Source organism: Notamacropus eugenii, chromosome 5 (assembly GCF_028372415.1).
Source record: "Notamacropus eugenii isolate mMacEug1 chromosome 5, mMacEug1.pri_v2, whole genome shotgun sequence".
Taxonomy (NCBI): Eukaryota; Metazoa; Chordata; class Mammalia; order Diprotodontia; family Macropodidae; genus Notamacropus; species Notamacropus eugenii.
In genome coordinates this window covers 405,150,766-405,177,234 of record NC_092876.1, presented here as the reverse complement: position 1 = coordinate 405,177,234, position 26,469 = coordinate 405,150,766, and the positions used below count along the sequence as shown (strand labels likewise).

General features: G+C 38.6%; 1 protein-coding gene across 1 annotated transcript in view; it reads left to right on the top strand.

The window, feature by feature from the left end:
* The window catches only part of VWA3B (von Willebrand factor A domain containing 3B), a 214,758-nt gene that overhangs the window by 96,738 nt on the left and 91,551 nt on the right, over window positions 1-26,469 (top strand). The window contains exons 11-14 of the mRNA XM_072614594.1: window positions 8,782-8,963; window positions 13,019-13,173; window positions 19,441-19,579; window positions 20,227-20,358. Of these exons, the coding sequence (XP_072470695.1) occupies window positions 8,782-8,963; window positions 13,019-13,173; window positions 19,441-19,579; window positions 20,227-20,358 (608 nt within the window). The remainder of the gene's footprint in view (window positions 1-8,781; window positions 8,964-13,018; window positions 13,174-19,440; window positions 19,580-20,226; window positions 20,359-26,469) is intronic.

Genomic DNA, 26,469 nt, shown 5'->3' with positions numbered 1-26,469 from the left:
ATTTTCAACATTCACTTCCATAAGTTTTAAATTTTCTCCCTCCTCCCTTCCCAAGACAGAACGCAATCTTATATGGACTTTACACATACATTCCTATTAAACACATTTTCACATTAGTCATGTTGTATAGAAGAATTATAATGAATTATAAAGAATGCTATCTCATGTTTTTGTATGCATCATCCTGGAATGCATTCACCCCTATCTCTACCTCTCAGAATTTCTCATATCCTTCAGGATTCAGCTCATATTCCACCTCCAATAAGAAGTCTTTCATGATTCCTCTACTTGGTGCTTACTTTCCTTATTCATTTATCTATCCTGTGTCTCCCCAAGAGAATGTAAGATCTTTGAGAGCAAAATCTATTTTATTTTATCCCCATTATTAGCACTCTCATGCCAAATGGGAGAAATCATAAGAAAAACAAAGCAAAGCAAAACATGACATAACAAAAGAGAAAATAGTCTGCTTCATTCTGCATTCCAGCTCCATAGTTCTTTCTCTGGATGTGGATGGCATTTTGCATCATGAGTCCTTTGGAAATGTTTTAGGTCTTGCCTTGCTGAGAAGGGCTGTCTAATCAGAAACAGTTCTCACACACTGTGGCTGTTACTGTGTATAATATTCTCCTGGTTCTGCTCACTTCACCCAGCATCAGTTCATATAAGTCTTTTCAGGTTTTTCTGAAGTCTGTCTGTTCCTCATTTCTTACAGCACAATAGTATTCCATTACATCATTTATTTTTTCTTACTTAGCTAGTACTCTGGCTCTTTACCTGCTAAATGCTTTATACCTCCTTCTGTCTAAATACTTTGGGATCATTTTGTTCATCATAGTATCATTGTGGGTGATAAATGTAACCTCTGTTTTCCTCTCTTTTTTCTATAAGGGAATGTTATGCCATGAGGGGCATATTGACTTAGATAATCACAAAGTAAGCTTATCTATGTTGCATTGTATTTTTATTTATATTATATTTTATTTTATATTGCTAAACATTTCCCAGTTATATCTTAACCTGTCTTGTGGTCTGCTCAGGCTAAGAGTTTGACAGTTGTGGTGTAATGGACCTCATCTCCTAGAAGAGCTGGGTTCAAGTCCTGCCTCTGGCATACACTAGCTGTGTGACTTTGGATAAGGTACTTAACTTCTCAGGGCTCAGAGAACTCTCTAAAGCTCTAAGTTACAGAGAAGGTAGCAACAACCTGCACTGGTAGAGGAAGTTCCTCACCAGCAACTCCTTACATCAAATGAAATCACAGGTCCCATTCCTGTCTAAAATGTTAAGAACTTGAAACTCAAGAGGGCACATAACCCTGGGCATAATCTTGCCCCCTTTCCCTCTACCCAACCCTTTGATGTTAACAGTGATACAAACTCATGCCTCTTTGTTAAATTTGATTTGATCATGTTTTTATCAAGTTGTTTGGTAGTTGGCAGGCCAACAGAAGAAGGCAATTAGGCATTTCTGATCTGGATGAGATGATGGCCATGGAAATAATGGATTGGAGATTCCATTTTCCTAGAAAGGGCCGCTAAATTATTAATGGGGAGAAAGAGTCAAAGGATTTTTCAAATAACAAATTTTAAACAGATGAAGACTTAGGTACTAATTACTGAGTTCTTCAATGTATCTATGATCTCATCATGGTGGGTATTTATAACCTATACAATTTCTTGTTCAGTTCTGCCTGTAAGTTCACCCCAAGGCATCCTCCATCCAGGCATCCTTTCTGACCTACTTTTGATGTCCTGAGGCTGCCAATGGAGCACATGAGCTCCATTGGTCATTTGTGTTGTTCCACATGACTGGTCCATCTCTTTATACTCCTACATATTCTTTACATTGCTTCGTAGTAATTCCTTGTTTATAGTATGTTACAGACTTTTCACACTTAGCATGAAATTCATAATTTTCAGTTCTTAGGAGATGGGGTTATTTCATGGTTTATGGCCATACTATAAGCTCTGGCAGAATATTTATATTAAAAAGATTGGAAATGTGGTATAGTTGATGAGGAAGGATAGAAAGGCCACCTAAGATTGACCCTCTCATTACGCTGAATTTCTTAAGTTATAAAATGACAATTTGTAGCTGAGATAGAGAGAAGCTGACTGACCACTGGGTCAAGAGTCCTAAAGGACTTTTGATGGTTAACTGGTTTGAAATTGTGGAGTTCCATATGAGCCCCTAGGTGATACATCTCTAAGAAAGATTCAGGGGAGGTTAGTGTTGTATTTGAACCTAGTTGGGTGGAGAAGGGGAGAGAAAGGGAAAAGCAAGTTAGACTAAGCATTAATAGAAGAAAAGGTTAAGGATTAGTGATAAAAGCATCATTTTATGTTGTGTTTATAAGGTTTGTTTTCACTCCACAGCCCATTTAAATGAAGTGACTGTTTTGTGCATAATTGTTGATGTAAAGAGTTCTGTTTTTATTTCAAACAAGCAGACAAACAAAACATTGAATGGGAAAATATACTAATCTCTAAACATCACCATCCCTGCCTCCCCTCCATATCACAAAATTATAATGCGGAAATCATTGTCCATCTGGCAGCTTACTTTGATGGCAACTGAAATATATGGGATGGAAAAAAATTGGTCTTGCAGATGTAGGCTTAATAAGTCAAAGTATATGTCACCATGGCCCTGATGATGTGTTTGTACTTCAGGATGCTCTCTGGGCTCAGCATTGCCTAATGCTAAGAACCTTTTATAACTACCTCTCTACCTATGTCTCTTTCCTACCCTTTCAAACATATTCATCTTCTGTTCTGTTTTTATCAGTATACTTTTCTGTTGTATGACAACGGAGGGTAATATCTTAATTTGATGTATGAACTTTTCTCTATATACTAATTAACTAGGGTGTTGCCCCATTGAGTAAGATTACAAATACACTTGGGCACTAGGGAATGACTTCCCTTCCTCTCTGTGTATCTGTCTCTCTGTGTGTCTCTGTCTCTTCTATGTTTCTCTTTTTCTGTTTCTGCCTCTCACACACATATCCCTACAGACACACACACACACACACACACACACACACACAGAGATCATCTGCCATTTTGTTTACCTTTCTGGGTCTCCGTTAGTAAACTGTCCCAGTAAATGGACAGTTTTCCATGATAGCTCATCTCAATGAAAATTTAGATTTATCTTCAGAGGACCCTTAGAGAATATTAGCTAAAATAGCAAGCAGGAGGAGAAAGGATGTGAGGAAGGCCATTTGGCACCCCTCATATCATTCCATGTAGGCAGGTAACAATACCATATGTGCATTGGAGGACTGGCCCACTTAATAGTGGAAACCAGGCTTATGGCCTTTTTTCTTTCAATCTTGAGGACTATTTCCTTGATAATATGGCTTTGTGGGAAAACTTGTAACCTGAAATAAGCATTCAGTAAAAGAAAAATATTCTAGAACAAATTGTAGGGCTCAATGAATCCTCTATTGGTTCTAAGGTAGACCACCATGCTAAAATGTGGCCTTTTATACCAGGGCAGGGCTTAAATATACCAGGATTATTCTCACTTGGAGCAGGTAAAACCCCAAAGTTAGGCCAGGCCAGTTACTGGATTATCTCTAGGACACTGAGATTGAAAGGGTGAAGACAACCTAGTTTTCAGACTAGAGAATTTAGAACTAGGGCAATCTACTAGAGGTTAGGAAACCAAAAATGCAGAGATTGTGAGGAAATTGTCACTTTGTTTGACTCAACCTGCTTCCTGGATTTTAGACTGTTTTTTGTTTGTCCTTCATTCCTGAAGAGGACTGTGACATCAGGAAAGGGATGCCTTGACAAGGAAGTGAATTGGATTTAAGCGAGGTAGAACTGTGCCTCACTTTCTAGCCTCACTTTCTCCTCCAGAGCCATCTGGGTCCAGTGATAAGATATAGCTCAAGATGACTGGAGATGGTCCCCAGACTTTTTCTTAGTTTTAGATGTTTGTGGGTCCTCTTCCTCACTAGTGTTAACACCTTGCTGACTCAACCAACCCCAGCCTATTAACAGACAAGTGACCATATAAGATCTCTTAGAAAGGGGAAAATATGAATATTTTTGATGGTACATGTGATATGCCACACAAAATGAAAAATAAATGCATAAACTTACCATGCTAAAAGCATTAACTTCTTTTGGGAAAAAACTTGTCATTTTCCCCCTTCACACACACACACACACACGCACACACACATACCACCTGCCATTTTGTTTCTCTTTTCTAGGTTCCCATTAGTAAACTGTACAAATATCCCACATTTGTAGGGTTGTAGAGGTGGCAACCATATTAGCTCTTGTTATATAATTGGCACTTTCTTTGTCCCTTGCATCCCCTGATTGCCTCAATCTTAGGAATATTCCATCCAGATTAAATGTAAAAATTGTACTGTATTAAATCCAGAGCTCAGTCTCACCAGTCTTTCCTTTCCACTGATAGAATAACAAAGGGGGAAGGGAAGAGGTAGGAAATAAGCATTTATATAGCTCTTACTATGTGTCAGGCACTGTGTTGAGTGATTTACAAATATCACATTTGATCCTCACAACAATCCTGCAAGGTAGGTTCTGCTATTGTTTCCATTTTATATCTGAGGAAACTGAGACAAACAGTGATTTAGGGGCTTGTCCAGGGTCACACAGCTAGTAAAGTCTGAGGCTGAATTTGATCTCAGGTCTTCCATGCTTCTTAAAGAGCTAGTAAAAGAGATACCTGTATTGTTTTCAATGCATTTAGCCCAAATGGACTACATTCTTGAGTGCTGAGAAAACTGTGGATATAGTAGCTGAGCTACCATCAGAGAGATCCTGACTGGGTTGAAGGGTAGGGAAGGACGGGTATTCATTTTTAAAATTCTGTATTTAACAAGCACTAAATAAAGCAAGCTTTTCCATGTATAAAGTAGAACAGAAAAAAAAGATTGTACAAGAAACTGCGAATCTGTTATATACCCTTTGCTTTTCCTTTTAAATGTATAGTACATTTAACATATAACTTCCTTTTTTTAACATTCATTTTTACATTTTCAGTTCCACGTTCTCTCCCTCCCTCCAGCCCCTTCCCCACACATTGGGAAGGCAAGCAGTATGATAAAGTCACACAAAACATATGTCCGTATTAACCGTTCAATATGTAACTTTCAAAACCATATTCCTTATCTGCATTTCATTCTGTCAGAGATTTTTGAAAGATTGTGGCAGATGAGAGAGGTGTCGTAGGAAAGGAAAAAGTCAAAGAATATCTTGATTTTCAAAAACAAGGAAGAAAATGGAATGTTTTGCCTCTAGGTCAGTGAGTTTGAGTTTGAGTCCTAAAAAAATTCTGTTATCAAAGAGAACATCTGGAAATACAGAATGGTGACTCCAAAGGCTGAAATTTAAGAATACATCGAAGGATCAAGCTGTATCAATTGATACTCACAAGGGTGGGACACTTGAGGCCTGTAGGACACATGTGGCCTTCTAGGTCCTTGGGTGTGACCTTTTGACTGAGTCCAAATTTTACAGAACAAATCCTTTTATTAAGGGGATTTGTTCTGTGAAGCTTGGATTTGGTCAAAGGGCTGCACTTTAGGACCTAGAGGACCACATGTGGCCTTGAGGCCGCAGGTTCCCTACTCCTGATACAGTACAATAGCACATATTAGAGATAGTAGGATGAAAATGTTTATTTTAAACCCAAATTATAACATCTGCTTGTAATTATATTTAAAGTACATTTCACACATAGAATAAATTATGGTAAATTATAAAAATTAATTTAAAATTCTCTCATCAATTCATGCAATTGATGTGCTAATTCATCTAGTGTTGGCTAAGAATAAATCATGCCAGGTTAGTTTTATTTCTACTTTTTTTTTTTGACACAGTTACTAGCCTGCTAAGGAAGTCTGGGGAATACACAGATATTGTTTTCCTAGATTTTAGCGAAGCATTTGGTAGATTATCTCATGTTATTCTTCTGGAATTGATAAAGAGATATAGGACAGAAGTATTATAATGAGATGAGTAATACTAATTTAATGGGTTTGCAACTGGATAAATAGCCCGAGCCAAAGAGCTGTTACTGAAGAGTTTGCTTAACGTCATCTTTGGAGAAGGTCTTGAATGAACTTGATGTTGGGTTCTTTTGGTGACTTTTACAAAAGTATAAATGACATGCTTATAATATTTGTAGATGACACAGAGACAGGATCAAAAAAGATCATACCATGCTAGAACACTGGACTGAGTCAAGAAAAATGCAAATTGAGTAAAAATAAATGTAAAAGTATTACCTTTGGATTTAAAAGAAATCAGCTGAAAACACAAAGTAAGGAAGAGATGGTTACCTAGATGTTTGAAAAGATCATAAACTCAATATGAATCACCAGTATGATGTGACCAAAAAAACCCAACAAACCGCCACACTGGATAGAATACTGGGCCTGGAGTCAGGTAGATGTGAGTTCAAATCCAGCTTCTGATCGTTACTCTCTGTGTGATCCTGGGTAAAGTAATTTAATCTGCCTCAACTTCCTCAACTGTAAAATGGGGATAATAATAGCACCTATCTCACAGGATTGTTGTGAGGATATTTGTAAAGCCCACAATATAATACCTAGCACATTGTTGCTAAGCCATTTTGACTCTTTGGAGTTTTCTTGGCAAAAATACTGGAGTGGTTTGCCATTTCCTTCTCTAGCTTATTTTACAGATGAGGAAACTGAAGCAAACAGGGTTAAGTGACTTGTCCAAGCTCACACAGCCAGTAAGTATCTGAGGCTGGATTTGAATTTGTGGTCTTTTTGACTCCAGGCCTGGTACTCTATCCACTGTGCCATCTAGCTGCCCCCTAGTACATAGTAGACACTATATAAATGCTTATTCCCTTTTCTTCTCCTTCTCTTCCTCTGTTCCCTTGGGCTACATTGAGTTGTGTCGCTTCTAGGACTAAGGAGAGGATGGTCCTCTGCCCAGGATGGTCCACATCTCAAGTATCACATTAAGCTATGGGTACCACATTTTAGGAAAGATGTTTGGAAACTGTTCAACATCCAAAGGAGGGTAATGAAATGGTGGTATATCATCTGAGTATCAGATGAAGGAACTGTTGATAATCAGTAAGGAGGAGAACCGACTCAGAATTGGGGAAGGAGCATGACATAATTGTCTTCAGGTGTTTAAAGGAATCTCATGTGGAGAAGGGACTGGTTGAAGTAGGTGCAAATTACAAAGAGGAAAATTTAAGGTTGAAGAAAAAGCTTCCCAACGGTTACAACTGTCCAGAATTTTTAATGGCTCTCCCAAGAGGCAGTTAATTCCTCATTACTGGAAGTCAGATATTGACTAAACTAGATGGCCGGGAAAGACTTTCAACTCTAAAACTCTGTAATATCCAACTCCCTCCTCTCTCCCCTCCCTACATGATAGTGGAGAAATAGGTGGGCCTTCTCCATCCCTTTCTTTCCTCCATCCTTCCTCCTTGTTTATCCATCACTTCCTCCCATCCTCCTCTGCTATTTTATCACAGGCTGGACAGACTTTTTAATACTCAGAGCAAATGTAGATTTCTAGGATCATAGGATTTCAGAGCTAGAAGGGGCCTTAGAGGTCTCTTAGCTCCTAGATGTCCAAGCTCCTCATTTTACAGATGAGGAAACTGAGGCACAGAGCTATGAAATGACTTCTCTAAGGGAACAGAGGCATGAGAGAGCTAAGATTCTGACCAAGGTCCCCTCACTCAACCTCCATCACACTTATCTTGTATCTTGCTATGTGTCATTTCTTTTGCCTCCTCTCACCCCATACCAACCCCAGCTCTGGCTTACAGTGAAATCCAGTAGCCCCAGAATGGTAGGTGTTGAATTTTTCTCACCCCTGGACTGATTGAAAGCTTTCTACCAGTACTTCCAACCCAGAATTTAAAAGGGATTTTTGAGCACAGGAGGCTGAGAGTGTAGTTGGGTTCTTCTCCTGGTCCTCATTTCTTCTTCTCCCCTCTCATTTTCCTTTCCCTTCCCTCTCTCCTTTTCTCCTCCTCTTTCTCCTTCAAGCCGCCTCCTTCCCTTGTCCCTTTCCTCTACCATTATAACACATTATAACATTATAACTACCATTATAACCACAGTTATCACTATGGTTAGTTGTAAAATGTAGATCCCACAGCAGGGAGTGTAGGGATGTATGTAGGGTGTAGTAGTTCAACGTTGCTGCTTTCTCCTCTGTTGTATTTTTCCTTCCTGGGATAGTGAGCTCCATAGGAAAACATGAGCCATTGTAGCTGCCAGCAAGCAGCAGGCCCTGGGTCATCTAGCTAAAAATAGGAAGTGGAGATGAGCCTTGGGACAAAGTACAAACTCCCTCTTGAGAAAGGAGACTTACAGAGGTTTCCTCCTCACACTTCTCTTCCCCTACCCCTTGTCATCTCCTATAGACTTGAAAGAAAAGGAGAGAGACCAAATTCATAGACTTTTCTATGGGACCCCAGTATCAAGGGTTCTTGGGTCAAAATCTTGCCTTGAAGCAGTGACATTAGGCTCCTGGAAGGTACTTTAGGGCCACTTATTCCTGCTTCTGACCTTGCAAGGGAGATCAGATGGCCTTAAATAGTGCTCATTGTACTCAGAGTTTAATTATAAAACACACAATTTCTATAAGCTAGATTGGGGGAAAGGGATGGGGTATAGAAGTGTGACCTGTATTTAGACATTTAGGGTGATAGGAAGGATGCTAAAGTAGGTAGCTTCCATACAGAGCTGCTTCTACAATTAACCAATGACCTGTATTTCTAAAATAGAGCTCTCACCAAAGCCATCACTAGAAGAAAAGCTGGATTCCAAGAAGTGGCTGCAGAAATACGGCTTGAAAGCACAAAAATTAACGGCATTTGATATCCTTGCCGAATGTTCCTTTCGCCACATTGATGTAGCTGTTGACATAAAAGGCAGACCCGATAATGTGTACCTGCAGACCTGTGCTGTAAGTAGAGTGGGGAAACTGTGCAAGGAGTCACAGACTCATTCATTCACTCTTTCCTGTTCATTTTCTAATTCCTACTGGAAGGATCTTAATTAAAATCAGAGTTTGATGGGCAGAATCAAAGTATTTGTGAAGAAAAGCCCATGCAGAGGCACGTGTTTGAGGGACAGGAGGTTGGAAATTGTGATATTTCTTTGAAGATGACTGATTGTTTCTTCTTTGAGAGAAGCAGAGTGGAAGAACATTGGATTTGGGAATCAGAAGACTTCACTTCAAGTTTTGACTTTCTGCCACTTATTAGCTTTGTGAACTTGGGGCAAATCATGACTTCTCTGGGACTCATTTCCTCATCTGTAAAATAAGCAATGTGAACCATGATTGCAAATCTTTCTCCACTTCCCTTCCCATTCATTTCCAGTTTTCTTATTCTGCATTTCCACCCTACATTTCTCAAAACTGTCTCCTTATGGAAAAACAAGAGATCAGATCAATGCATGGTTTCTAGTTATAGGTGAACTAAAAGTAAGACTGAAATTAGAAATAAGACTGAAATAGAAACTTCAGAAAATAATAATTTTCAGGACCACAATGTAACACAATATCCCCAAAGGGACTTCTGCTTTTTCCATTTCTTATTTTTGTTTTGTGGATTGGCAGGGCCAATAGGCAGCAAGTTGGCACAATGGATAGAGCTGGGGCCTGGAATCAGGAAAACCTAAGTTCAAATCTGGCTTCTAATGCTTCCTAGTTGTGTGATCTGGGGCAAGTCATTTCACTTCTTTTTGCCTCTGTAAAATGGGGCAGCTAGGTGGGACAGTGGATAGAGGGTGGAGCCTAGACTCAAGAAGATTCATCTTCCTGGGTTCAAATCTGATGTTGGATGCTTACTGACCCTGAGAAAATCCCTTAACCCTTTTTGCCTCAGTTTCTTCATCTCCAATAAAATGAACTGGAGAAGGAAATGACAAACCACTCCAGTATCTTTGCAAGAAAACTCCCAAATGGAGTGAAGAAGAGTTGGACATGACAGAAATAACTGAATGATAACAAAATGGGGATAATATTAGTGCCTACATTCCAAGGTTATTGTGAGGATCAAATGAGTTAATAACCATGAAGTGCCTGGCACGTAGTAAACTCTATGTAGATGTTAATATTTTATTATCACTAAGTGGGTCTTTAGAAAGTAAACTCAGTCTCTTTCAGGGACCACCCTTGAATTCTTTCCAACACAGTAGAATTTCTCAGAACTTGGACCCTACTGATATTCAAGAACTTGGAATCAACCTTACACAAAATGGTCCACTGGGGTAGATCTTTCTTTCGGTAGAAAATCTGCCTATCTGAGCTCTCGTTACAACCAGCGAACTTCTCTGAAGAGCAAGATTCTTGTTCTTCTTGTGACCTTGAAGTATATCTTGTACTATCTGTTCCACTGAAGGGTGGTCAACACCACAAATTAGGTACTCAGTTATTAGGGGGTTGGATTCTCCCAGTGTGCCAAATACTGTCTCTTGGTAGAGAATATTGAGGAAAAAATAAGGTAATGACCTTTACTTTTATATTTGGAGTGGTATGTATAAAGTTGTATTCTGTTCTGAAATCATCCAATTACTGCTCAGAGGGGTTGATCTGAAGCAAAACTGTGAAGTAGGTGCAGTTTATTTTCATTGTCCCCAGATTCCCTTTTAACTAGATCCACTTTTTGCCAGTACTCTCTTTGATCTATCATTTTACACTAAGGAAAAGATTTTGCAAACTCATTCACACTAAAGACTAAATGATTGATATGGCTTGAAATATTATCTCTTAATGTGGTATCAATTTATTATCAAGAAAAAGCACACATTTCTAATTTCAGGTACCATGAAGTGAGAAAGGGAAGAGAATAGACATTTATATATCATCCATTGCATGCCAGGCACTGTGCTAATAAGCATGTTACAAATATTATCTTATTTGATCCTTACAACAACTCTGTAACTCATTTTACAGTAGAAGAAACCGAGACAAACAGACAAAAGTGTCTGAGGCTGGATAAAAACTCAAGTCTTCCTGATTCAGGCCTAGTATTCCATACACTATCTACTAAAAGGTTAAAAAAGTATTTGGAGAGAGGAGCACCCTTTCCTGGAAATCATACTGTACATAGGTGGCTGCCTATTCCGACCACATGTCTGAGCCTAAGGCACGTTTCTTCTTTGGGGAATTGAAATCAGTAAGGTGCTTTTTTCCTATTTTCACCATCTGTGACTCAGCAGTGGTTTCCAGGTACAGTTTTGCTTTTTCCTATCCAATTTGATGGCCAAGTAAGACTTTCTATGAACTTTTCCTTGTTAGTTCTGTGAAAGAAGATATCAAATGACACAAGATCTCATTTGGTTTTGTAACAGTAGAACATGAAGTAGAACATCTTCATGTTCTACTGTTACAAAACCATTGACCATATATTGATGTCCATTGATATACTTTCTACACTTGAAAAATTTACATTCTTGTATCAATACTGAATCATGAATGTGAGTTTGATGGGATTTTTGCCTGCACTTATGAACCCCATGGATAGAGCATTAGACCTGGAGTCAGGAAGACCTAGGTTTAAATCTGACCTTAGACCCTTACTGTGTGACCCTTATACACACATATTTGTGTGTATATATACGTATATGTTTATGTACATGAGCATACACATACACATACACACTATATATGTGTATATATATCTAAATCTATATCTATCTGACATGTATGTGTATAGTGTATACAAAATGTATCCACTATATAGTGTATTCACCATTGTATTGCATAGCACTTTATCCTTACACCAACCCTGAACCACAGCATCTGTTATTGCCTTCCATTTGATAGATGAGGAAACTGAAGCAGATAGGTTAAATGATTGCCTAGGGTCACAGAGCTATTAAGGGTATGAGTTTGGATAGCAAACATATATACTTATACATACATATATATCATATACAAATACTAGCTATTGTACTTTTTATTACATTTTTCCAAATATGGAAGAGGTGAATAATGAGAAAGCATTTTGTATGTGTTAGGTATCACTTTCTCTATTGAAACTATCCTTCCTTGACTGGGCTATCCCCAAATTTACCCTCCTTCCTCTGGACCCCTGTAATAACATCTTACTCACTTGACACTTGTTCCCATAATTTTACCAACATTCACTCGTATATAGGGAAAACAGCCCTTTGAGTCAGGAGACCCACTTTCAAATTCTGGAACTGACATGTGAGTCCTTTATCCATTGGATAAAGGTAAAAATCCTTTACCATCAGCTTCTTCATCTGTAAAATGGAGACAATGACCTACCAGTCTTGCTGAGGTTTTAGGAATGCATATTATAAATTTTTTAAAAATACTGAATAAACAAGAACCATTTGTTCAATAAATATTTATTGAGCCCCTAATTATGCATGAGGCATTCTGATAAAGGTTGCGGAGAGATAAAAAGGAGTCAGCTGTTAACCATGCCTCAGGAAACTTACCATCAAATAAGCTGGTTGTTTAATATTTGGTGCATGTGTACTTCTTTTCCCTTGTTAGAATTGAGCTTCTTGAAAGGACAGACTGTCTGGTTTTTTCTCTTTTATATTTAATGCTTAACACAGCACTTTGAACATTGTAAGGTATTTAATATATTTGTCTTCCTCCCTCCCTCCCTCCTTCCTTCCTTCCTTCCTTCCTTCCTTCCTTCCTTCCTTCCTTCCTTCCTTCCTTCCTTCCTTCCTTCCTTCCTTTCTTCTTTCCCTCCATCCTTCCTTCCTGTTTCTTATATTTTATATTACACAGAGAATCTAGTATATTAGCTTGCACAAAGACAGACACTGAATCCATACTTGTTAAATGAACAGTTGATCCAATACCTATAGCCTACAGAGTACGACTAGTCTCAGTGACCATGGAGGCAGATTAGGGAATACAGCTCCATATGGTCATGCCAGGGATGTCCTGATACTTGTAATACTGCTCATGAATTCTTTTAGGAACATAAGACTTCTTTTTGGTGGTGGTGGTTGTTCTCCCCATAGGAGACAAACAAGAAAAATGTCCACGCAAAATACTGTAACAAGTTTGTCCACACTCCCTGGAAGGATGGAACTATGGTCCACGTTTATGTCACAGCAGACAAGTGCAAGACCTATGAAGAAAAGATGGGCAATGCCTTGGAGCTGATTGAGAAAAGGTTAGTTGTTTTTTCCCTCAGAAGTAAAGCAGCTCAGTCCTTTCTTGCATGTCAAAAATGGTTCAACCTTGTTGCATGCAAGCATGAGGAAGCAAGGGTCATTGGTGACTGGGTTTGGCATCTTTACAATTCAGATGACGTGCAAATAAAAGGACCCATTGGTTGGTGTTTACTAAATGTGTGGTGCATTTGAGACCAGGCAGATAACTTTAGATTTTAGTTTTTCTGGAGAATAGAGTGATGTTGCTTTAAAAGAAATGGTAAATGAAATATGTGGTTATTAGTTTTGACACATTACTGTTACGTGTTACAGAACATGATTTGTGAGTGTCTTAGGTCCTTTGTTCTCATGCTTACGTGACATTGTGCAGCTCATCAGAGTCCTTGAATATTCTATTTCAAGGCACCTGCTGTCAAGCATAAAATCAAGCCACAAAAGACTGACACACTTTGAAATTTTCCTATTACTCAATTTTAAAAGAAATACTTCTTATATCCTTGTCAGATTTTGCCATCAGGTAAGATTCTTTAGCTTATTTTAACAATATGATAAATTGATCACTTGTAGGGTTATTATACAAGCCCTCCCAGTCCAAGCTGGGCTCACTTTGGGTGAACCTCCCTCCCCTGCCACCATTTTTTCAGCAAACCTCTCATCCCTTTCAGTGCTCCCATTCCCAAGCTACCAAATGCCTTCCTACGGTCCTCTTGTCTTTCAGGGCAGTAGGAGGGGAAACCCCATGCTTCCAATGTTCCCTACTTCCCCCTTTCCCCCAATCTAAACTTTCATTTCCCAAGTCCTATTCTTCCAGCACCCAGATTTGCTTATAGCAGGCCACGTGACTGATAATAGATTTACCTGATATGCTAATCTTTGCTAATGCATTACTGGTCCTTGTAAAGCACAAGCAAGGTGGGATTTTTTGTTATGATTTCTTGGAGTTCAGTTTCCCAGGCTCATGCTAAATTGTAAACATCTGAAGGATCAATTGCCTTTGAACCTGGTAATTCACAGCTGTGATACATCTGGTGCAGAGCCAATCAGGTACTGAGTCACATAGGCTTTAGTGCCTTCTGGCTCTGAGTCTGTTAGTCTAAAGTGTATATATATTCTGAGGTGAGATATTGCTTTGGGGCTCACTCATGGGAAGAATGTTTTGCCTGAGGTCTTTTTGATTTCTGGGAAGACATTCTGGGTAGCTGTTGTTAAGGTCCCTTCCCTGCCCTCTCTGGCTTTGTGAACCTAGATGTCCGTGTTCTCTTGGTCAAGTGATATATGTAAATCGTTTTATTACTCTATTTAGATAGTTGGAGTCCTGTTTATTGGATATGCTAGTCTTTCTTGGGTACTTGATTCTTTACCCTTACCTTCTATTATTTTGCTGTGCCTAGAGCCCAGACAGGAATGGCCCCTTCCTCATGTGCTGGGGGAGAAGGAGCTGCATCAGAGTTGGGGTGGTGTGGGCCAGAGACAGAGGCTGTGGGCAGGAGCCCCTGGAGCTTGCTGTGCCTGGACTCAGGCACGAGCAGGGAGAGCTTGGAATGGAGCAGTCCCTTCCCCTGTGAGATGGGACATGGAGCAGGAGCAGAGAGCTGCCTGCATGTGAACCCAGGCCTGTAGTGGTCGACCCCTGGACCTGCAGGAGCAAGCATCCTGGAACTCAGGACTCAACCCCAAGTCAAGATGGAGGCTTTGCAATTGGGCAGGAGCAGTGAACATGCTTTCCTGCCACATTCCCCTGGGATGGGTCAGGACCCATCTATGTCTATGGTGGGAGGGGGGAAATGTCAAGGCCCCCTGGGACCCACCCTGTTGGCTTTCTCATCCAGCCACCTCTCAGGACTTGGAAGTGGGGGCTGGAACAATGTTAAAACTTGGACTCTTTTGTTCATCAGAGCATATGTGCATCTGAGAGTGCCAGTTGGGAGCCTGCAACAGCAGTGTGGGGAGAAGGACACATCCCCAACAGGACTTGACTTAGACACTTTGTTGGATTGAGGGGATTGTAACCTATGGTGACCTAGGGATGGAGTGTGTTGTATTCTTTGCCGCACCTGAGGGTGTATTGTGCTAGGGGTTGGGATCCCCTGTTGTATAAACAAGTATAAGGTGCTATGTTATGTTATATACTTTTGTGTCTTTTTAAGGCCATGTGGCTACCCTGGTAATAAGATGTTATGAATTGTGAATGCCTTAGTTTCTTGAATAATGTTTAGTTTTGAATAAAAAGCTTATTATACTTCACGATTCAATCCTTGATATATATATGTATATTCATAACAGCTGCTCATGTTCATCAGTGTTACAGTCCTACATGATAAACAGTAACCCCCAGGAGTGCCCTTGGGCTGATGGGAAGATGCTCTTGAGAGTGGTATAAAGGGAAGAAATCACACCAGGAAATAGTCTCTGGGGCTATCTATTCTCTTGTTCCCACCTAGCCCATTGTCAAGAGATGGCTGCCTTTTGTAGTTGGACTCCAAGATTGTTTCTTCTCAGGCTGGTTACTGTTCCCCAAGATCACAACCCTCATTTTAGGCTTCCCATCACAGCTTGATGATTCTCTCAGGTCATTTTCTTTATATCTTCTGTATTCTTTTCCATTATCTATCCCAGTTCCAAAGTGCAGGATAGAAACTATATTGTATTCTCCTTTGGCAGATCCCATACTCAGAAACAGTCATTACAGACTAGAAGGGAAGTAATGAGAAATTTCATTTCTAATGTTCATGAAACTTCTGGAACAAACCTGGTGATATCTGAGATTGTATTTTGGGGGTTATCTTTGGCTTTTGAAGACACGTGAAAAGAATAATAATATTTTGGAGACTCTCTATGAGAGCCATGAACTTCCCACCTATATTATTTAAGTTCTTGAGACCAACCACATTTTTACTTTTTATCCCCTCAAATTCCTAACATGGTGTTGTGCATGTAACAGGTATGTAACAAATACATGTTGATGGGTTTTTTTCCATTTCCATTTCAGTTTCTATCTTAGAGATAAGTTTTAGATTTGATCTGTGGATGGGAAGAGTCTTAGGAAATAAGAACTAGACCTTTGATTTCATTGGCTCAGATGAAGACACTTTTTCTATTGGTGATGTGCTAGAGCCAGCTCCTACAGCGAGAGAGACATTGCTAAGTTTTCAGTCTGTGCCTTTACACATTGAAAATCAGCAAATACTACAAATCAGGGCATGATTTAATGTTTTCTTGATTGTGTAGACTTAAAAAATGATAGAGGAAATGTTAAGAATGCAGATGAAACCTAAAAGTGTGTCATGGTAGAGTCTTTTTTTTTTTTTTTGAGATTCGGTTGTTAAACATTTACTAGCATACCCCTACCCTCTACCACTACAGGGCTTTTTAACTTAATGTCTTAGAGAGTTGCAAAGAGAACCAATGCATAGAACAGTGATTTACCCACGGTCACATAGCCCATTTTTGTTGGAGGTGAGATCTGAACCTAGATCTCCTAGACGTACTCAATCTACTTTGCATGTTGTCTCATCATTCTTATTGCATGAACTCATTAACATGGCCAAAAGATAGTTTTCTGTGGAGTATGTGCCAATAAAAGGCTCCTGATTATTAAATACAAGATGCCCATTTATTTTCAGTGATGAATGTTGCTTTTAGAATGAAACAGAAATCAAAATTCCAGGGCCCAATCAATGGCATAGCTTCCCATGCCATAGCATCCCATGCCATAACATCAGGATAGGGAATTAAAGGAGGCTTTTCACAAAAAGTATCAGGACAGTAATGTATAATAAAGGGATTGTGACCTATTTTGTTTCACACAAGGGAGACACAAGGAATAGTGATATGCCTAGGGCATGGACACAGGGAGGAGTAACAGGAAGGGTAGGTTAGAACCAGGGAGATCAACAGGACTTTGGGCGCCATGGTTTTCAGGGCAGGAGGAGGAAGAGGTCTTAGCCAGCCTCTTCATTTGGAGAGGACCCTGCCAGCAAGCTCTTCAGCACTCCTCTTTATTAATGTAGGGACACCTAAGTTCCTGTCATCTTTATCAATCATCTTCTTGGTGAAGGAATAAAAGCTATATATTTTATTGAGGGTGGCGGGGTGGGGAGAGTGGACAGTTTTATGCTCAAGTGTATCTAGAGGAGTTCCCATTTCAGTTAAGGAAAGGAGACACTAGGTCAGAGGTTTTTAATCTTGTTTGTTTCCCAGACCCCTTTGGCAGTCTTGTGAAGCCCATAGACTCCTTCAGATAAGAATGTTTTTCAGTGTACAAAATAAAATATACAAGATTACAAAAGGAACCAATTATATAGAAATAGTAAAAAAAATTTTTTAGTCTATCAGGGTTAAGAATGGGTTAAGAACCATTGTACTTGGAATCAACCATTTCACAGATGGAGAAACTGAGGGTGACAGAGGTTAAGTGACTTGCCCAAGGTCACACAGTTAGTGAGACAGGATTTTGACCTTCCTGATGACAGGTTCAACATTCTATCCACTATACCCTTTAACTTAATATGTCCTTCTAAAAATCAGGACATTTTGTTTGTGTCCAGTGCTATGACACCTCCCTCTCCCATTCTTCATAATTTTTCATTGTCAGGCTACTGACAGTATCTAAGAAATTATATGTACCAGTTCTTCTGGTACCTGGGATGCAACTGATTTCTGTTTGGTGACCTTAAATCACTGATGGCCTCTGGCTACCCTCTTACTTGGTTAACCCTACTTTTAATTCTGTATTAATTAAGATCTTCAATTTCTCCTTAACCATCAGAATACCTACCAAGGTAAGGAAACTATGGCCTTAAGACCACAGGTAGCCTTCTAGGTGTTCAGGTGTGGTCTTTGATGGAGTCCAAGTTTTATGGAACAAGTCCTTTTATTAAGGAGATTTGTTCTGTAAAGTTTGGATTCAGTCAAAGGGCTGCACTTGAGGACCTAGAGAACCTCAAGTGGTCTTGAGGCCACAGGATCCCTACTCCTGATACTGTTTGGTCAGTACTTACATACCTGTAAGGAAAAAGGTGACAGCTGTGTGAGAGACTGATGCTCTTGACCTTACCATTCGCTGCCCTTTTCGCTCTCTGCTTGGAAACCAGAGTTCTATTTCTCAGTATTTAGAAATAGTTCAGCTGAAGTGCAAGTAGGCCTCAAGGAGCCAGAGGAGTCTCTGATAACGCTCTCCAAATAAATAAAGAAAACCCTTGTTGAATTAGCAGAACTTGGGAAGATATTAACCCTACAATCCTGCGTGGCCTTGTCTCCTGAGGCCCGTTTAGCTTTTAAGAGCTTTTTGAGCGATAGTTTTGCGTATAGTCAGATTCTCATTTCCATATTTCTTTAAAGTTGCCTGAGGAGGGAGAACAGACGAAAACCCTTTCACACAGCTGGCCGAGTTCTTGGTCACAGAATATTATCCTACATCCTTTGGCACTGTCCATATATTTTATGAGGGCCATAAGAATGTGCTGGCATTACCAGCTTGAATGTGAGTGGTTCTTGGGTATCTCTTTATTCACAAATGAGATGGAAGAGTGGTTCAAATTAGCAGCTGGGTGGATCAATGTATAGAGTTCTGGTCCAGGAATCAGGAAGACCTGGGTTCAGACTTGACCTCTGACATTTCCTAGGTGTGTGACCCCGGGCAAAGCCACTTAACTTCTATTTGCCTCAGTTTCCTCAATTGTAAAAAGAGGATAGAATTACCTGCCTCCCAGGATTGTGAGGATAAAATAAGATCATATTTGTAAATACTTAGCCTGGTGCCTGACATATAGTAGTCACCATATAAATACATATTCCCTTTCTGTCCCTGCTTCAGCTGATCTGCAATAATAATTGATTTGAACATCATTCCCGTTGAATAACTTTGGCATGAATACAGAGATTTATTTCTTCCTCAAATGTATTTCCTTAATTATGTTTTATTTAAATCTATAATAAATAATACTAATAAATAGAATACATTTATAATAAAATACATATAAATGTAACAATAAAATATATATAATAAACCAATAATAAAGTTTGTATTCCTTGAATATGTGTGCACTTGCAGAGGGATTGTTAGACCCACTGCAAAATTATCCCAAAGAGGATAAGTAAAGTCCATGCAGACATTTGGGAAGCTGGAGGGAGCTAGACAAAGGAGAGACAGACGTTGGAGATCTATTGAATTTCTTGCTGGATGTTAAGATTTCAGGAATGTGCTGTGATTACCTGCCTCCATTAGCTCTGTTAACCTCCCTACCTTTACTTTCTTTTCTCTCCAGGATTAAATGGTTACAAAATGGGAGTCTAGGCTTCTTTGGACTGGTGCTGGAAGATTGTATCTACATTCTCATAGATACATCTCATTCAATGAAGGGTAAACTGCCTTTGGTGAAAGAGAAGATTTTTCAGCTTTTAAAGGTTAGAGAAAGCTGTCTCTGCCTTGACTTTGGGGACCCATTAACTGGCAATATTGTCTCAATCTATTTTCATTTACTGTGGGATAGGGACAGGTGGGGAGTTGAGCTCTTAAAGATATGGCAAGAGAAAGCAGGGATTGTGTGACATCAGAGTTGAGGTTCTTAAGCAAAAATTTCAGAAGGGCTCCTCCTTATCCTTTTAAAAAGACAAAATTAGTAGATCTTCTCCTTGTTTGGAAGGCCCAGTGGGCAGTATCCTCCCCTATGGCTTTAGAAATTTTCTATTCTAAAAACTTGTTGATGGGAGGGACTTATTCTTTTGTTATTTCCTCCATGACCCCAATGTGGAAGATTTGACATTTGTGGTGTAAGGCAAAGCAGAGGCTTTCTAGATGACTTTTACCACAAATATTTTCTTTCTGTTTCCTAGCATGGGTTATCAGCATCCAGACTATGAATGCTTTACTGAAATGAAATGCCTTTAACTTTGAAAAACTGGTTTTTAATCTAATTTTTAATATCTACAGCTAAAAAAGTTGACTCCATTGTCAGGAATATTTACTTATCATTCTGTAAATTGTCCTAAGTACCTTTTGTTATATTGGGAAAATGAGTATTTTAAGGTTGAATAAAATTTATCTATTACAGGAGCAGCTGGTATTCAAAAAGAAATTCAATTTTGTGAAGTTTGATAGTAAGGCTGATGCTTGGCAGGGGCAACTTGCTGAAGTTAATGAAGAAAATTTGAAAATGGCTAAGGAATGGGTTAAAAGCCTTCAGGTAAAATAAAGATTATGATTTAGAAAAGAAGCATTAATGAGTGGAGTGGAATCTATTCTTATGTCTGTATTTATTTAAATTCTTAGAAAAGTGCTTTGAGATCTCAGAATGAAAGTTGCTAAATAAATATGTTCATTTTTAATAATAATGAGTACAGGCAGATAGGTGGTTTTGTGGATAGAATACTGGGTCTGCAGTTAGGAAGACTCATCTTCCTGAGTTCAAATCTGGTCTGAGCCATTTACTAGCTGTATGACCTTGGGCAAGTCACTCTTTGCCTGAGTTTTCTTATCTGCAAAATGAACTGAAGGAAGAAGTGACAAACCACTCCAGTGCTTTGCCAAGAAAACCCCAAATGGGGTCACAAAGAGTCAGACAGGATTTAAATGACTGAATCACAACTTCCAAATCTAGATTCATTGTTCTTTCCATTGTACTGTGCTGCCTCCTAGGAATATTTTTGTATAGATCATTGTTTTTCCTTGTCAATATTCTTTTTACAGTATCTTCCTAGTACTAGGATCACTGGACCAAGGTATGAATAGTTTGTTATCTCTTATTATATAATATCATATGGACTTCTAAAAAGATTGTACCAAATTGTAGTACCATAAACAATGTTCCTGTTTTTCTAGAGCTACACCACTGGTTCATCATTTTAGAGGAAATATAATTTTATAATATCTTACTGTGCTTTTTAAACACATAGTCAATTAAAAAGGATATCCCCTTTTTCAAAAATTTCCCCTTTCTTGGAGTATCTTTTTAAAGTCTTTTTTGAAAGTTCCTTTTAAGGAACCAAATAATCAACCAGGTGCCTGAAAATGCATTAAGAAGAAGATCAAAACCTGTTTTTTGATAAGCCAATCACAGCGATGGACCAGAGCCATCTTTAAAACAGTACAGATGGCAGACCTCAGAGACCCAGATTTGTCAAGGATCAAGAAACATCAGCAAATCACTCTGAATTTTAATCAAAGCTGAGGCTTTGCCATCTTGCAGAGCAATCCTATTCCCTGGAGGTTCTGTTAAAAAATGGACTAATTACTGCATGAAGTAACAGTAGCTGTAAAATTCTGTGCCAAGTGATAACTTAGTCCTGGGAAAGAAAGTGCTGATTTCATACTTCAAGCATGTTAAATTGTCCAGAATTAATAACTGAGGAAATTACCAAGTGGCATGAGAAACAACAGTGATGTACTGGAAAAAGTTTGAGATTCAGAGCCCGAGGGTCTGAGTTCAAATCTTGATTGTCACTCACTATGTATTTAGTGGGTTGTTTCACTTTTAGGGGTCTCAGTTTTCTTGTCTCTAAAATGAGGGGTTGGATCTAGATGGTTTCTGACATCGCTTCCTGTTCTAAATCCATGATCCTGTGGGTTGTGGCTTATTAACTATAGGTATCAGGAAAACTTTCATTAGTTCAGATGCTATTTAATGGCTTTGGAATTTGCAATAAACCAGATGTGGTATGTGAGGTTCTCATTACTTTTAAAAGATGGAAATATAGTGGGTTCTGTGTTACAAAATCACTAGAGATGGACAAGTAAATGTGAAAACTCAAAATGTTTGCTTAACTTTTATAATTTGAATGGATGAACTCTCGTATAAAGGCAAGATCAGTTCCATTTTTATGTCATAATACCCAAAGTGGACCTCAGTTGCCTACCAAGTTAAGTCCAGAATTTGTAGCTTGCCATTCAAAAAACTTCATGATGTGGCCCCACTTTAAAGTTCTAGATTTATTTCTTAACTCCTGCTATAAAATGAGAGAGGCTGATCTAAGGTCTCTTTCAAGTCTAAGTCTGTGATCAATCAACAAGCATTTATTTAGCACCTATTGTGTTCTAGGCATAGTGTTAGGCACTAGGGATACAGAGACATAAATTAATCCCTGCCCTCAATACAACTCTGAGCCATGAAACAACAAAACTCCTTTGAAATGCAGCTGAAATTTATGAAATGCAAGGACAGCAACACTTGCATTTACCAAATAACAGGTGACATGCAGAAAATCTAGGTTGAAAGAGAGGTTAAGGGATGGATAATCTTCTTAAGCTCATGCCAAGAGATATTCAGGCAGTCTGTTTAAACTGTGTTGACAGCTGAAGAAACAATAACTGAGCTAGCTTTTTGCCCACAAACACACATAGATAAAACAGCATTAAAAGCCATATCTTCATGACAGAAAATCCATAATAAGGGCTTCAAACTGTCCTTGTATGCCCAGATAGAAGCATTTACAGTATCCGACAGGATCCAATATAAGTTATTCAGCTTCCTGGAATCATTGGAGCTAAAGTCTAACCCCAGTGTAATTTGAATTATCTTTTATGGTTCAGTCTCCCCCTCCCATTTTGGAGACATAAAATTAAAAAAAAACCCAATAAACCAACAACAGTTCCTGTGTGATTTTTTTTCCTGTGGGTTTCAAGGGTCACCTTTGGAATCTTGAGGCCAATCTTTGGAAAATATGCTTTTAGAATGGCGCCATGAATACAGTTAAGATCAAAAAAGAGTTACAGGGTTCATCATCATCATCATTATTTTCACCACAGATATTATCAAAAAGGCAGTCAGGCAATAAACATTAAAAGCCTACTGTGTGCCAGGCATTATGCTAAGCCCTGGGGATACAAAGAATGGTAGAAGACGGTCTCTACTTCCAAGAAGCTCATATGATATAAATATATATAAATAGCACACAACTTGGTACAAACAAGCTATATACAGGATAAATTGGAAATAATCAGCAAAAGAAAGCACTAGAATTCATGAGGTTTGGGAAAGACTTCCTGTAGAAGACGAGGTTTTAACTGGGATTTTAAGCAAGCCACAGAAGCCACTGGAGGTAAGGAGGGAAAACATTCTAAGCATGGGAGATAGCCAGTCAAAATGCCCAGAAATAGGACTTGGAGGGTTTTGTTCATGGAGGTTAGTATCATTGCATCATGAAGGAGAGGGCTATGTCTCTGCCTTTATGGTGTAAGAAGACTGGAAAGAATTGGGGAAGTTTCAGTGCAGATTTGAAAGCCAAAGTCTTTTGTATTTGATACTGGAGACCTTATGGAGCTGTTGGAGTTTTTTGAGTAGGGGGTTGACCTGATCAGACCCATGTTTTAGAAAGATCACTTGAGAGTGAAGAGATGAAAGATAATAGAGATAGCTGATTGATGTTTAATAAATCACATTTATTAGTCATCGTTTCTTGAAGTGCTATGATAGGCATGTTAGAGTTACATAGATAATCTCCTTTCTTCTGGAAGCTTATGAACTGTGCAATGACAGAGATTTCTATAGGATATACATAAAGAAGGGTGGAAATATTAAACCGATATGTTAATAAGATCAAGTAAGTAACAGGAAGGTTAAATGTATGAGAGGAGAAAACTATGATGAATAGTTGTAGGGGTGGATGTCTTGTGTCAGATGTGTGAGAGCTGATGGAAATTGTCAACCCTTCTCTAATCAATCCAAGAAGAGTTTGTAGAAAAGTAGCTACCAGAACCTGTGTAAATAAGGGCTGAGAATGGGATGAGTCTAACAGAGGGGCCATTCAAGGTTTATAGTGCTACCTTGGAAATGGCTCAAAGGAGGGAAAAGGATGAATGAATGAAGGGGTTTTTTTGAGACAAAAAGATGGAACAGAATCTTATTAGAATTGATTAGGGAAGCAAAATGATACTTAGTACCCTGATAAAAGACTTAAGAGCATAAGCTATATAAATCTTAGATTTAATCTGTAGAAAGCGGGGAAGTCACTACGTAAGCTTTAAAGAACAGGTCAGAATAACCATGGCAGATGAGGATGAGGGTGTGGTCTACCATTGGGCAAGTCCCTACCTCTCCTAAGTACTACTTCTCTTCACCTCCCCAATGTTCTTAGCTGAGTGCCCCACACTCAATATTTCCAAAAGAGAACTCATTTATCTTTCTCCCCCCAAATCCACTTCTCTTTCAAAGTTTTCCTTTTTCTGATTAGGGTACTGCTTTCTGTCCAGAAAGGTTAAAAAACCTCATGTCATCCTTAACTTCTCATTCTCTATCATTCTATATACATAAATCTAATCAGAGGCAGCTTGTGGTGCAAAGGATTGAGCACTATGCCTAGAGTTAAGAAGATCTGAGTTCAAATTCAGTCTTAGTTACTAGCTGTGTAGCAATGGTCAAGTCACTTAATCTGTGTTTACTTCAGGTTTCTATAAAATAGGGATAACAGCATCTGTTTCATGGGGTTGTTGTGAGAATTAAATTAAACAATATTTATAAAAAGCTCAGTGCCTGGTACATAGTATATATATATGTATAGATATATGTGTGTGTATACACATATATGCATATAAAATGTTATGTGTGTATACACACATATATGTGTACACACACACACACAGTTATATAGATATATAAATGCTGATTCCCTTTCTTTTCCTTTCTTCCCTCAGTTGCCAAGTCTTGGCAATTATTTCTTGGTTGAATTCCCTCCTCTCTACTCACAAATGATGACCCTAGTTCAGGACCTTATTATTTCTTAGCTGGTCTATTCTAAATGTTCTCTCCCAGCATGAAATATTTCCTTTCTCTGATCCATCTTCTACTCATCTAGCAAAATTATTTTCCTGAAGTAGAGGTCTGATTCCTCTTGGCTGCAATTATTGTTCAATCATTTTCTTTTTCTAAAAATTAATATTTTATTTTTTCCAATTACATGTAAAGACAATTTTTAATATTCACTTAAAAAATTTTTTTGAGTTCCAAATTTTCTTTCTCTCTCTCTCATCTCCCCCTTCCCTATAATGGCAAGCAGTTTGATATAGGTTATATATGGGCAATCATGTAAAACATTCCATATTAGTCATGTTGTGAAAGAAACAGATCAAAAGAAAAAAGCATGAAAAAATAAAGAAAGTGAAAATGATGTGCTTTGATCTGCATTCAGACTTTCTCTAGATGCGGATAGCATTTTGTATCATGAACCCTTTAGGGTTGTCTAGGATCGTTGTACTGCTGAGGATAGCTAAGATATTCTCAGCTGATCATCATACAATACTGCTGGTGCTGTATACAACGCTCTACTGGTTTTGCTCACTTCACTGTGCCTCAGTCTTTCCAGGTTTTTCTGAAACCAGTATGCTCCTCATCTCTTACAGCACAATAGTATTCCATCACAGTTATATAGCACAACGTATTTAGCCATTCCTCAACTGATGGTCATCCCTTCAATTTTCAGTTCTTTACCACTACAAAAAGAACTGCTATAAATATTTTGGTACAAATAGGTACTTTTTCTCCTTTTTAAAAATCTCTTTGGGATGCAGCCTTAACAGTGCTATTGCTGAATCAACAGGTATGCAGCTGGATTGTCCTTTGGGCATAGTTCCTAGGTGTTCTGCAGAATGGTTGGATCAATTCACAACTCCACCAACAGTGCACTAGTATCCCAATTTTCCCACATTCACTCCAACATTTATCAGTTTCCTTTTCTGTCATATTAGTCAATCTGATAGATGTAACATGGTATCTCAGAGCTGTTTTAATTTGCATTTCTCTAATAGCAATTTAGAGCATTTTTTCATATGACTATAGATGGCTTTGATTTCTTCATCTGAAAACCATCTGTTTCTCTCCTTTGACCATTTATTAATTTGACAATGATTTATATTCTTGTAAATTTAACTCAGTTCTCTATACCTTTGAGAAATAAAATCTTTATCAGAAACACTTGCAATAAAAATTGTTTTCCAGCTTTCATTTCATCGTTCTTGACTCTTCATGACTCCATTTGGAGTTTTCTTGGCAAAGATACTGGAGTGATTTGCTGTTTCTTTCTCATTTTACAGATGAGGAAACTGAGACAAACAAGGTGAGGTGACTTGCCCAGGGTCACACAGCTAGTAAATGTCTGAAGCCAGATTTGAACTTAGGATGATGAATCTTCCTTATTTCAGGCCCAGTGTTCTATCCACTGTGCAACCTAGCTGCCCTAGCTGATTCCTCTACTAAATAAATTCTAATAGTTTTCTTTTACTTTCTAGGGTCAAATACTAATACCTTTGTTGGTCATTAAAGCCCTTTACAATCTAGCTCCATCTTTCCTGGCTTATACATTATTCC